A 13347-nucleotide genomic window follows, 5' to 3' on the forward strand; every position below is an offset into this window, starting at 1 on the left:
CCTGTCCAGGGCTCTCTGACTGCCTGGGCAATTTGGCAGGTGGTGAAGAGACAGATGGGTGCTCTTCAGTGCTCAGGACCTGAGAGGATCTGGAACTAATTGAAGTCGATGCGTTAGCTGCCATCCATCCGACAACGGCTTCAATTTGGTCCTCCCGCAGCAGTGGGGTACGGCTAGCTCCTACAAAGCTGCGCATAAAGGACTGTTCCCTGGTAAAACTGGGGGATGCTGAGTCACTGGTGCCCGCAGCAGGCACAGAATCCCCACGTCCTCTCCCTGCAGGCACAGAATCCTCACATCCTCTCCCTGCAGAAACTCCACGCCCACGACCACATGCCTTACTCCTCCCTGCCTTCTTCATCTTGGTAGACTGATAAAGATAGGCAGAAAAGTACTAAGGGCTTAGTGTGCTTATTCCTGAACAACTGCTAACAGGTATAAGAAACACTAATTTTATAAAGTGTGGACTAGACTTTAATATGAGCTAATGTGGCCTACACAACTGTAAAGTGGAGTGTTTAGTGAACTTTATTTAGGTTTTTTTTTGTCACAAAAAGACACTGGATGTGCCTAAAGATGTAATAACGATAGTATCACAAACTTTTTGTAGCTATTACAATGTAGGAAGGTAACCTACAATGCAATAGATGAGGCTGCAAAAAATAGGCTAATACTCAGGGCCAGCGTCAGCACCCGGCGCACCCGGGCAAATGCCGGGGCCCTGAGCAGGCAGAGGGGCCCACTAGCGGTCGCACACCGCGCTGGGCTATGGGCGGAGGAGAGCGGTGTCAGCGCCCGCCCTTCTCCGCCGCTTGCTCAGGGCCCCGGCAGGCGGATACTTACCTCTCCCCGTGCCTCCGCAGATCCGCTGTCTTCCTGCTCTGCGCTCCCTGTGACGTCTCAGGTCAGAGGGCGCGGTGACGTATTTTCACCGCGCCTGAGCCGTCACAGGGAGCGCTGAGCGGGAAGACACCGACAACGCTGGAGTTCAGAGCCGAGCAGCGAGCGGCGGGCAGCAGGTAGCAGGTGAGGAGAAGGGAGGTGAGTATTTGATTTTTTTTTTTTTAATGTATGGAGGCATGGGGCATTATAAAGAGAAGGGGGGGGCATCCTGCATGGGGCATTATAAAGAGAGGGGGGGGGACATCCTGCATGGGGCATTATATAGAGGGGGGGGAACAGCCTGCATGGGGCATTATAAAGAGAAGGGGGGGGGGCATCCTGCATGGGGCATTATAAAGGGGGGGGGGACATCCTGCATGGGGCATTATAAAGGGGGGGCAGCCTGCATAGTGCATTATGTGGGGGGGAACAGCCTGCATGGAGCATTATAAGGGGGGGCAGCCTGTATGGGGCATTATGTGGGGGGTAACAGCCTGCATGGAGCATTAAAAGGGGGGGGGCCTGTATGGGGCATTATGTGGGGGGTAACAGCCTGCATGGAGCATTAAAAGGGGGGGCCTGTATGGGGCATTATGTGGGGGGTAACAGCCTGCATGGAGCATTATAAGGGGGGGACAGCCTGTATGGGGCATTATGTGGGGGGTAACAGCCTGCATGGAGCATTATAAGGGGGGGACAGCCTGTATGGGGCATTATGCGGGGGGTAACAGCCTGCATGCAGCATTATATGGGGGCCAGTATCCTGTATGGAGAGTTATAAGGGGACCGGTATCCTGTATGGAGCGTTATAAGGGGACCGGTATCCTGTATGGAGCGTTATATGGGGGCCAGTATCCTGTATGGAGTTTTATAAGGTGACCAGTATCCTGTATGGAGCGTTATATGGGGGCCAGTATCTTGTATGGAGCTTTATAAGGGGACCAGTATCCTGTATGGAGCGTTATATGGGGGCCAGTATTCTGTATGGAGCCTTATATGGGGGCCAGTATTCCATATGGAGCCTTATATGGAGGCCAGTATTCCGTATGGAGCCTTATATGGGGGCCAGTATTCCGTATGAAGCGTTATATGGGGGCCAGTATTCCGTATGGAGCCTTATATGGGGGCCAGTATTCTGTGTGGAGCGTTATATGGGGGCCAGTATCCTGTATGGAGCGTTATATGGGGGCCAGTATTCTGTGTGGAGCATTATATGGGGACCAGTATCCTGTATGGAGCGTTATATGGGGGCCAGTATTCCGTATGGGGCCTTATATGGGGGCCAGTATTCCGTATGGAGCCTTATATGGGGGCCAGTATTCTGTGTGGAGCGTTATATGGGGGCCAGTATCCTGTATGGAGCGTTATATGGGGGCCAGTATTCTGTGTGGAGCATTATATGGGGACCAGTATCCTGTATGGAGCGTTATATGGGGGCCAGTATTCTGTATGGAGCCTTATATGGGGGCCAGTATTCTGTGTGGAGCGATTCACCGATTTCTGAGCTATTGTGGAATTTACAATAGATATCACTCATGTAATGTAAGAAGTGAAATCTTTGCATTGTACTATATATATATATATATATATAAATATATATATATACAGTACAGACCAAAAGTTTGGACACACCTTCTCATTTAAAGATTTTTCTGTATTTTCATGACTTTGAAAATTGTACATTCACACTGAAGGCATCAAAACTATGAATTAACACATGTGGAATTATATGCTTAACAAAAAAGTGTGAAACAACTGAAAATATGTCTTATATTCTAGGTTCTTCAAAGTAGCCACCTTTTGCCCCAGCTTCATCACCGGAAAAATAAAAAAGCTAAGGATGTCAGAAAACGGCAACATCAAAAGCACCACATGGCGGCTCAGTGGTTAGCCCTGCATGGCGACTCAGTGGTTAGCCCTGCATGGCGGCTCAGTGGTTAGCCCTGCATGGCGGATCAGTGGTTAGCACCGCACGGCTGCTCAGTGGCTAGCCCTGCATGGCGGGTCAGTGGTTAGCACCACACGGCAGCTCAGTGGTTAGCCCTGCACGGCGGCTCAGTGGTTAGCCCTGCACGGGGGCTCAGTGGTTAGCCCAGCACAATGGCTCAGTGCTTAGCCCTGCATGGCGGCTCAGTAGTTAGCACCGCACGGCGGCTCAGTGGTTAGCCCTGCACGGCAGCTCAGTGGTTAGCCCTGCATGGTGGCTCAGTGCTTAGCCCTGGATGGCGGCTTAGTGGTTAGCACCGCACGGCGGCTCAGTGGTTAGCCCTGCATTGCAGCTCAGTGGTTAGCCCTGCATGGTGGCTCAGTGGTAGCCCATAAAGTTCAGAATCCTCTTCTATATAAATTATCTATACAGGTTTGGTGTTGCTGTAATCGGACCGATCGGGAGAATCATATTTCACAGTCACTTTTATCGCACAATAAAAACAAAACCCACCATAAACCTGGCTTTTTTTCACCGTGTCACCGCTCTGGGGATTTTTTCCTGTTGTTTTTTTCAGTTCATTATATAGTAAAATTAAAAGTATAACTCGTCCCGCAAGAAAAAAACAAGCCCTCAAATGGCTATGAGGGAAAATTATTTTAAAAAATGTTATGGCTGAAAGGGTTAAAATCTCGAAATGCTGGGGCATGTGCACTATCTTCATAGACCCACCTTATACGTGTCAATAGTGTATACAAACAGCAAACCGTGTCCTTTTATCGGTTGCTATGGGTTACTAAGGGCTAACGTCCCACCTAGTTCACAAAGCGGAACGCCATATTTGTTTGCGCCTCACAAGTTGCGTTCCAGTATACCATTGGCTGAAAGTATTCACCATCCTCTTCTGATTGGCTGCATTTAGGGCCGTATTGACACTCCTATTGGTCTAGCTGTTACTCCGCCCTACGTCTTGATAAAAAAAAACAGCGCGAATTCTCATTGGTTCAACTAATAGGCGCGCCCCATGAAAAAAAAATCTCAGACGTGTTTGGTTACCTTGACAAGCACCAGATAGCCATTGGCTAGAATAAATACGCCTGGCTGTGGCAGAATCTATTAACGGTTCTTATGATTGGTTGTTCGGGCACCAATGTGCTCTCTGATTGGCTGTTTCTTTTGCCTTGCTCATAACCGGGGATTCGGAGGCGCAGCAAGCAGCAGCTAACGTCGTTTCAGCCATGAGCTCCGTTATCGTCAGGTCGGCCCCGGTCGTGACCGTAATGGTCAGCAGCAGCCTTAACACGTTCATAGCAGAAAAGAGGCTGGACAGAGGGCTCACTTTGGCGGAACTAAAGGTTGGGAGAAAAAAAAATGGTGGCCTGGGGAGAAACACGTGACAAGTGGGAGCGGGGCTCCTAGGATGAGTGTGGCTGTGTGCTGGGTGACAGGGCTGATCGCAGAGGTATGTGCCCTCCAGATCTGGGCATAGATGAGGGCGTGTCAGTGATTGGGAGGCTGCAAGGAAAATGTCAAAAAAACTCCTTACAGATGTTTTCCTTGGTGGGATTTGAACCCAGGACCTCAGCACTGCAAGGCTACAGGGCCAGCCACCGAGGCGATGTGCGCGGCCAGCCACCGGGGCGGCGTGCGCGGCCAGCCACCGGGGCGGCGTGCGCGGCCAGCCACCGGGGCGACGTGCGCGGCCAGCCACCGGGGCGACGTGCGCGGCCACCATTGTTTGATCCAATCAAAATGTGAAATTGATGCAATGAGAGGAGAATCTGTGTGTTTGGCTGTTACTAGTGATGAGTGAGTATGTTTCATTAACCCTTTCGGCGAGCACACTCGGGTGCTCTCCAAGTACTTCGGCATTTGTGACAGCCGCCGTGGCTGCAAGTTTCATGGCTGTTAGACGGTCGATCTCTGCATATGTCACAGCTGTCTAACAGCCGTGGCGACAGTCACAGAAATGCCGAGCACGCCGAAATACTCGGAGAGAACCCGAGCGTGCTCGCCGAAAGGGTTAATGAAACATACTCGCTCATCACTAGCTGTTACATCAACTAATGACTCCTTTAGACTGACTCATTGGAATAGAGCAGGAATTTATTCAGGATCGAAAGCGACCAGTTTTTCTTTTTCCCCTCTGCTCCTGAGTATTATATTGTTTTGTTGTTTTTTAAATCTGCCATACTGTTTCAGAGAACTTTTAATACTCAGGGATGTGTCTTTAGGTTGTTTTGCATTATTACCCTGTGAGCCACACCCCATTGGAAATGACCATTACAAATTATCTCTGGAACCATATGGCAGAGTAAAAAAAAAAGTGAATGCTCTGGGAAGCAGTGGGAATAAAATAGGAGAAAAGAGTGGACACTTGTGACCCAGTGATAGGCCATCTTCATAGATAACCTGTCACTCGCTATAAATATGTAATATTTTTACCTGTTGAAAATGTTGGTGTTTATTCTTGCGCCTCTTCCTTTTATATAAATCTAGTCTTTTCGGCCAACTGGGCGTTGTCGTCATAAAGACTCCCACAGAAGTGTTTGACCACATTTGGTTCCTTTGTATATTTACCCCTGAGCACCACTGATATGATGCATCTAATCTGAGTGATGGCAACTTGCATGCTTTTTTTTCAGTGTAAGCTGGAGCTGGTGGTCGGGTCTCCCGCGTCCTGTATGGACCTGCAGTTATTCAGCGCCGATAACGCATTTATCCAGAACCTGGATCAGGATGATGCACTGCTGGGCTCCTACCCTGTGGATGACGGCTGCAGGATACACGTTAGTAACCTTATTTCTAACCTCAGGGGTGTAGGATTGGGATGGACCTATAATGTGAAGGCTCTGGGACTAACAAAATAAATATTTACCTCCAGGTGATCGATAAGAGCGGTGCCAGGGCCGGAGAGTACGAGGACTTGTCCAGAGTGGAAAAATATGAGATCTCACAGGAAGCTTATGAAAAAAGATCCGGTTTGTATTTTCCAGAGCTGAGCTCTGATCGTGCCTGTTGGTCGTTTAGATGCGGCTGTCATTTTCAGACATCGGTAGTTAAATGGAACGGTTGGTGGTGCATGCAACCACTGGTGTCCATCAGTCCCCAGTAACTCTTTCCTGCATGGCATTAATGGGTCACCTTGACAGCTGGGGGTTGGCTGAAGATCCCATTGCTGCCATCTTGATCCTGTGAATCTCAGCCTCAGGAGACCTTGATTTTTTACTTTAGACTGCAATACTTTGATGATCCAACAATTGCAAGTTCAACCCCCCCAAGCAGACTAAAAAATAGTTTTTAAAAAGTTCTTAAAAAATGTGCCCCCTTTTTCCCAGTTAAAAAGAGAAAAACATAACCTACATGGTATCGCTGCATCTGTTTAAAAATTCGATCTATCAGAACATAAAGTTAACCTCTATGGTAAATGCCATAAAGAGATAAAAAAATTGAAACGCCAGAATTGTATTTTTTTTTCTTTTGTCACATTCCAAAAAAAAAAAAATGCAAGTCTGTTATTTGTATTATGCCTCCATTGTAGATATTTTATTTGTACGGGGGCCCTGGTTGAATGAGATTTCGTCATTTGCAAAGGGGGCAACACTCGCAGGGTAATTATGCAGTCTAGAGACATGCCCCAGAGGATCCTGTGAGCGTCGCCCCTTTTCGTAAAGAGCATAAAAATGATCACTAAATAAGGAGGCCCCATGTCCCTGGAAGATTTAAAAAAATTGATATTCAGGGGATTAGCGGTAATAAAATAAGAGCACGAACTATTCACTTTTGACCTGGTCTCAGCTCTTTTTAATGTTTCATCCTCTTCCTGCAGACTCTGTACGTTCCTTCCTGAAGAAGAATAAATTGGGGAAATTCAATGAAGAAGAAGCCGCTGAAAAGTCCGCAGAACAGCAACGCAAACTGGAGGAAGAGAAGCTGGCAGCAGAGACGGTGACCCTGGGGTCCCGCTGTGAGGTGCGGGTGGTGGGACAGCCCACTAAACGAGGCTCCGTCATGTTTGTGGGTGAGTCACACTATGGACTTGTCATTGTCCTTCAGTCGTGTAGATGGCCGTCTGTGGTCCAGTCCCATGACTGCTGCTTACACATAACTTCTGTCAGGGAGTGTATGTCGCTTATCCATGTTATGTAAATAAAAGCTTAGAACCTGACGTTAAATTCATCCATTGGTTTTATAAATTACTCTTTTGAAAGCTGAAACCCTCCCAAATTTGGTTTAGGTTAAGAAAATAAATTGGCATCAATGCTGAAATATTGATCATTTTAATGAACAGATTTTGGCAAGACTAAAGTTTTGTCGCCTGGTCATATAATGCACCCAATCCTAGTTTACATCCTCACCAGTGCTCAGTAAATTCTCGGTTAATTAGTGGGTGTGTATAAAAAGAGACCCAGCATCCCAGACCTTCACTTGAACTGCAACTTGAGCTCTGACAACATGCCAAAAATCCACCCCGCGACCAAAGCCTTGATTATCAAGAGGCTGAAGACCAGATCCACTGCAGAGGTGGCTGGCACCTTTTAATGTGTCTCAGCGTCAAGTACAAAGAATTAAAAAAAGATTTGAAGAGACTGGAGATGTTTGACAAGCCCAGGTCCGGCAGACCCCGCAAGACAACTGCTCAGGAGGAACGTTTGTTGGTTAGAAAATCCAAAGCAAGCCCCTCTTCCACTGCAGCAGAGCTTCAACAGGCCTGGTCACCTCAAGTCCCTGTGTCAACTAGAACAGTTTGTAGGATTCTGTCTCGAAATGGCCTCCATGGTCGAATCATTGCCCAGAAGCCAGCACTAAACAAAAGGCAAATAAAAAACCGTGTGGCATTTGCAAAGTCCCACAGCCTGCTAAACAGATGGACGCTGGAAAAGTGGCAGAAGGTGGATTTCTCTGATGAATCTTCAGTAGAATTACACCACAGCCGCCGCAAATACTGCAGGAGACCTGCTGGAGCCCGTATGGATCCAAAATACACCCAGAAAACAGTTACATTTGGTGGTGGAAAGATCATGGTCTGGGGTTACATTCAGTATGGGGTGTGCAAAACATTTGCAAGGTGGAAGGCAATATCAATAGACTAAAATATCAAGAAGTATTAGCTACCTCTTACATTCCAAATCATAAAAGGGGTCAAATTCTGCAGCAGGATGGTGCTCCATCTCATACATCCATCTCTACAACAAAGTTCCTCCAGGCAAAAAAGATCAAGGTGCTCAAGGACTGGCCAGCCCAGTCACCAGACATGAACATCATTGAGCAGGTTTGGGGTAGGATGAAAGAGGAAGCTTGGAAGACAAAACCAAAGGATCTAGATGACCTCTGGGAGGCATGTAAGACGGCATTCTCTGCTATTCCTGATGACTTCATTAATAAATGGTATGAATCATTGTTGAACCGCATGGATGCAATCCTTCAAGCTCATGGAAGTCACACAAAACATTATATATGACTCTAATAGCACCACAACTGCATTCACCAATGTTATGCCACATATATTTGTATTTTAAGATAATGATTTGTTTGAATATCACATTACTTTCTGTTGTCGACAAAACTTTTGTCTTACCAAAATCTGACCATTCTGTGTTCATTAACTCCTTTAGAGCCCATGCCGTATTAGTACGCACATTTGCGTACCCCCGGTTCAGTGAGGGCTGCTGCGCTGAGCCCTCACTGAACCGAGCACATGTCAGCTGATTCTTACAGCTGACATGTGCCCGCACCAGCCGCGGGTGGAATCGCGATCCACCCGCGGCTGTTAACATGTTAAATGCCGCTGTCAATCTCCGACAGCGACATTTAACGTGCTCTTACGGGTTGCGCGTCATAAGCCCCGCCCACCGGCGACCCCGTCACGTGATCGCGGGTCACTGATGGGCGTGCATGACAACCCAGGGTCTGCAGCAGACGCCTGTGGTTGTCATGATCTCTTCGCTATGAGCGCCACCTAGTGGTCGGCGCTCATAGCACAGGACCATTTCTGCTATATGCAGGGGCTCTGCTGATCCCCTGTATGTAGCAGAGCTGATCAGACAACTGCTGCTTCTAGTCTCCTATGGAGACTACTGAAGCATGCAGTAAGTGAAAAAAAAAATTTTTTAAAAATATAAAAAAAAAATTTAAACGTTTAAATCACCCCCCTTTCGCCCCATTCAAAATAAAATATATATAAAAAAAAAAAAAAACCCACATACACATATTTGGTATCGCCGCGTTCAGAATCGCCCGATCTATCAATATAAAAAAAGAATTAATCCGATCGGTAAACGGTGTAACGAGAAAAAAATTCTAAAACGCCAGAATTACGTTTTTTGGTCGCCGCAAAATTGCAATAAAATGCAATAACAGGCGATCAAAACATCGGATCTACCCCAAAATGTTATCAATAAAAACGTCAGCCCGGCGCGCAAAAAATAAGCCCTCACCCAGCCCCAGATCCCGAAAAATGGAGATGCTACAGGTCTCGGAAAATGGCGCTATTTTTTTTTTTATTTTTTTTTTATTTTTTTTTTACCAAATTTTGGCTTTTTTTTTTCACCACTTAAATATAAAATAACCTATACATGTTTGGTGTCTACGAACTCGTAATGACCTGCAGAATAAGAATGGCAAGTCAGTTTTAGCATTCAGTGAACGTGGTAAAAAAAATAAATAAAAAACATCTGTGGTATTGCACTTTTTTTTGCAATTTTACGGCACTTGGAAAATTTTTCCCGTACACGATATGGTAAAACTAGTAATGGCGTTGAAAAGTACAACTTGTCCCGCAAAAAATAAGCCCTCACACGGCCATATTGTCCAAAAAGTAAAGACGCAATGGCTCTGGGAACAAGGGGAGCAAAAAACGAAAAAGCAAAAACGACAAAACCCAAGGTTGCGACGGGGTTAAATGATCAATATTTCAGCATTGATGCCAATTTATTTTCTTAACCTAAACCAAATTTGGGAGGGTTTCAGCTTTCAAAAGAGTATAAAACCAATGGATGAATTTAACGTCTGGTTATAAGCTTTCATTTACATAACATGGATAAGCGACATAACTTCTGTCAGGGAGTGTAGTTTACTACTGGAGTGCAGTGCCTTAGTAATCCAGCTGAAAGACGCCCACATACGGTTGGATCATAATGCATTCTGGAAACCGGACAAACCCTTTATTGTATGATGATTTAGTAGAAAATTCTGCTTTAATCTCCTATTCAATATGGTTGGGAGCGGTCAGAGATAGCATCTCGCTTTGAAGGACCTGTCCTATTCTGTTATACAGACAACCCATTGACTTGATTAGTCTCTGTATAATGCCAGGGTCTCACCCCCCTTGATGAAGCCGCACATGCGGTGAAACATGTTTGGGGGATGTGTGTTTTTATACTACTTGTCCTGTTCTGCTATTTAAGTGATGGCCTACCGGGGTGTCATCAACTGAACTAATATCGGTAGTTACCATAAAATCAATAAATTATAGGCAGATTAGGGACAATATTTTAATAATGCCCTGTATGCATTTTAAATACAATTAATAATAAAAGCTAAGTTTTATGGCTTGCTAGAGAGGGATTTTCATATGGGGTTCTCCCCTTTTTTTGCTAAGACTTAGGCAAAGAGTACATCAGACAAAAGTACACTTTAAATGGTTGACTGGTCCCTCCAAAATCTGAATATTCGGCCAAATGTGTGCGGCCACCTTTGCTTCCAGTTTTCCCCATACTTGGCAGCTAAATGGCGATGCTTTCCAATGAGTTTGTCGTTGGGCCCAAATAGTGATTGTCAAAAGAAGCACCCATTTGAATGATTGAAAATAGAACATAAGGACAGGGGTCGTGGTGGTTTTATTTTCATGAGATGAGCTATTTAGGTTGTCGGTAAAACACACAATATACTGTGATGGGAAAACTTTGTACGTCTTCTACTTCCAACATTTGTATTTGTGTCTCTTAGGTTTAACAGACTTTAAGCCCGGAGTCTGGGTGGGTGTTAAGTATGACGAGCCTCTAGGAAAACATGATGGAAGGTGAGTGTGACATTTTCTTAACAAGCAAGACGGGTGAATGGACACTAATCTCTTGCGTGGCGCTAAATATATTGGGATCTACCATTTTTTTTTCAGACTATAAGATGCACCTAGGTTTTAGAGGAGGAAAATAGGAAGGAAAAAAAAAAATCGCATGAAGTCACTGCCATGTGCCCTCAGACGCTGAAGTGAGCTGCGGGGATATTCACTCATCCAGCTGGGACTATGGGCATGGAGAAGAGTGAATATTCATTCTCTTTAGTAGCGAGCACACAGAATCGCCAAGCTGCAGCAGCCGTCTACTGTCTGTGCCCTGCTCCTCTGCCGCCGCTCACCCCACCATCCACAATGTATTATTTGGACTATAAGATGCACCCCCCCCCCCCACTTTCCTCCAAAATTTTGGAGGAAAAAGGTGCGTCTTATAGTTCAAAAAATACGGTACTTAGAAAAGCTCGATCAAAGGTTAGGATTTTTTTTTTTTTTAATGGGACTCAAACCTGAAACTTACTTTATTTTACTTTGGGGTGAGTAATGGCCCATTTAGACAAGTCGATTGACAGCTTTTAATGAGTATGGAGAATTGCTAGATCTGCAACAGATAAAACAGATTTTTATCAAAATTGCACCACCCAGTAAAGTAAGTGACAATCGATGGAGTCTGGGTCTCTGTGCCTACATCATGATGCTGTCAGATGGGATTCCTTTTAAATGACACGCACGCACGCATCTGGCACCTCTGTATTCCTGCAAGATTATCAGATAATTTCACTACATCTGACATTAGTTGATATTGGCTTTTTTTTATTACTCTATTTTATATTAACATATATATTTTTTTTATGACTATTTTGTCCAGTGTCGAGGGCAAGCGTTACTTCACCTGTTCTCCAAAGTACGGTGCGTTCGTCAAACCCCAATTTGTGGTCGTCGGCGACTTCCCAGAAGAGGATTACGGTCTGGATGAGATGTGACAGCCCAGCAACACTTTAACTTCTCGGTGCCTCCTCAATGTTCAAACTCCAAGCTCCACCACCGTGGTCCATTTAGTGTAATAACCTCGTGACTCTCATAGATTTTTATGATTTATTTTTTTCTCTTAGCATTTAGCAGATGCTTGAACTTTCACCTGTTTTTTTTTTTTTTTTCCCCAACAAAAAGTTGTCGCTATGGCTCCGGATCCCCTAGCAATGGATGTATTGATCCACGTGGCAAGAAGGGAATCGACATGTAAAAGACTGATCGGCGTATAAGATGCCTGTACCTGGTATATGAAGGGACATATCTATGGGTGACTACTAGTCTTCATAGACCCTCTGCCAAACAGGACGCTTTGTAGCGTGGAATTCATGATGCCACGGGTTTGTTGCTGCTTATTTCCCAGACCGGGAGCTTTGCCAGAGAAGTATTCCTATGGAATCTCTGATTCTTAATATAAAGTAGCCCAGGAAACTAATGACTACACGATCTAGTCTCGGACTCTTGCAGACTTCACTGTATATAACCCTACTTCTACGTGACTTTTCTCTAATATTGTTCGGACCGTCATGTCGTATCTGACCAAGTGTATAGAATGTGTTTTGAATAATTTATTTTTTTTTTCTTCTGTCATTGCGAGTTCTTGGGGATTTCTCATGTGCACGTTCCTGCTCTCCACCGTCTTTTACTGATCATTTTTCTTTCTAACCTCATTTTAAGTTTTACGTAATTTTTTTTTTTTTTTTTACCTCCTCTTCTTTTTTCTTTTTTTTATATGTATATGTACCAGCAGTGTTTGTTTCATCATTGCCCTAAGACACAAAGCAAAACTGCTTTCTTCATACAGTTTGTAAATCCCGAGGCAGTTAAATAAAGCAAGCTGACTTTTTTTTTTTTTTCATTCAAGGATGTGATGGAAAATATGGAGAAACCAGATGGTGGTATATACTGAATATTACCAGTGAGCACTGGAGCTTTTCTCTCTATTGTAGTTTGGATGGGAGATAAATAGTTAAAGGGTTGTGCTCAAAATCCTTAGGCTAAGGGATAAATTGCTACTCACTGGAGGTCTAACGGCTGGGACCCCTACAATCCTGAGATCAGTGTTCTGGAAACCCTAGAATAGGGCTTTGCAGACCCATCTTGGATGGCATGCAGATGCATATGCCCGACCTCCACATCATCGGTGTCTATGTGATTGTATCAGACATTTATAGGGATTATATCGGATATTTACAGTATTTTTGGCCCGTGGACACCCGGGATATATACGTATGCAAATTGCCTCTGCAGAGAGGAAGAGGACTTGAATTCTATAGCGCCACCTGTTCGAAGCAGCAATCCTACAAGCTATTATCGACCCTTGCACTGTGATTTAGGATAAAAGCCAAATGAGAATCTCAATTTGCAGACACGGTGTTTTGGGGTACTGCCCCTCATCAGTGCAAAGTATGAAAACTGAATTGGCTAGGTGTGAGGCTCTGGACTGAAGCAATTTGCACATTAAATTTCCCAGAGGAGCATTGCATGGCGAATAAGC

The 13347-nt window shown here is 45.1% G+C and overlaps 1 protein-coding gene across 2 annotated transcripts; it reads left to right on the plus strand.

Moving 5' to 3' along the window:
• The first annotated feature begins 3952 nt into the window (after positions 1–3952).
• Positions 3953–12696, plus strand: TBCB (tubulin folding cofactor B). Of its 2 annotated transcripts, XR_012247487.1 has the most exons (7): positions 3953–4164; positions 5455–5598; positions 5694–5790; positions 6639–6830; positions 10757–10829; positions 11689–11880; positions 11991–12696. XR_012247487.1 is itself a non-coding variant. In XM_073641403.1 (6 exons), exons 1-6 carry the CDS (start codon positions 4048–4050, stop codon positions 11801–11803), a joined length of 738 nt encoding a protein of 245 aa, XP_073497504.1. In that variant the 5' UTR covers positions 3953–4047; the 3' UTR covers positions 11804–12696. The 2 variants fall into 2 exon arrangements, 1 of the variants encoding a protein (XP_073497504.1); XM_073641403.1 differs by having other exon boundaries at positions 11689–12696.
• Positions 12697–13347: the final 651 nt, after the last annotated feature.

This window comes from Phyllobates terribilis, unplaced genomic scaffold (genome assembly GCF_046119375.1).
Source record: "Phyllobates terribilis strain yellow unplaced genomic scaffold, ASM4611937v1 Scaffold_7__3_contigs__length_470593459, whole genome shotgun sequence".
Lineage (NCBI taxonomy): Eukaryota > Metazoa > Chordata > Amphibia > Anura > Dendrobatidae > Phyllobates > Phyllobates terribilis.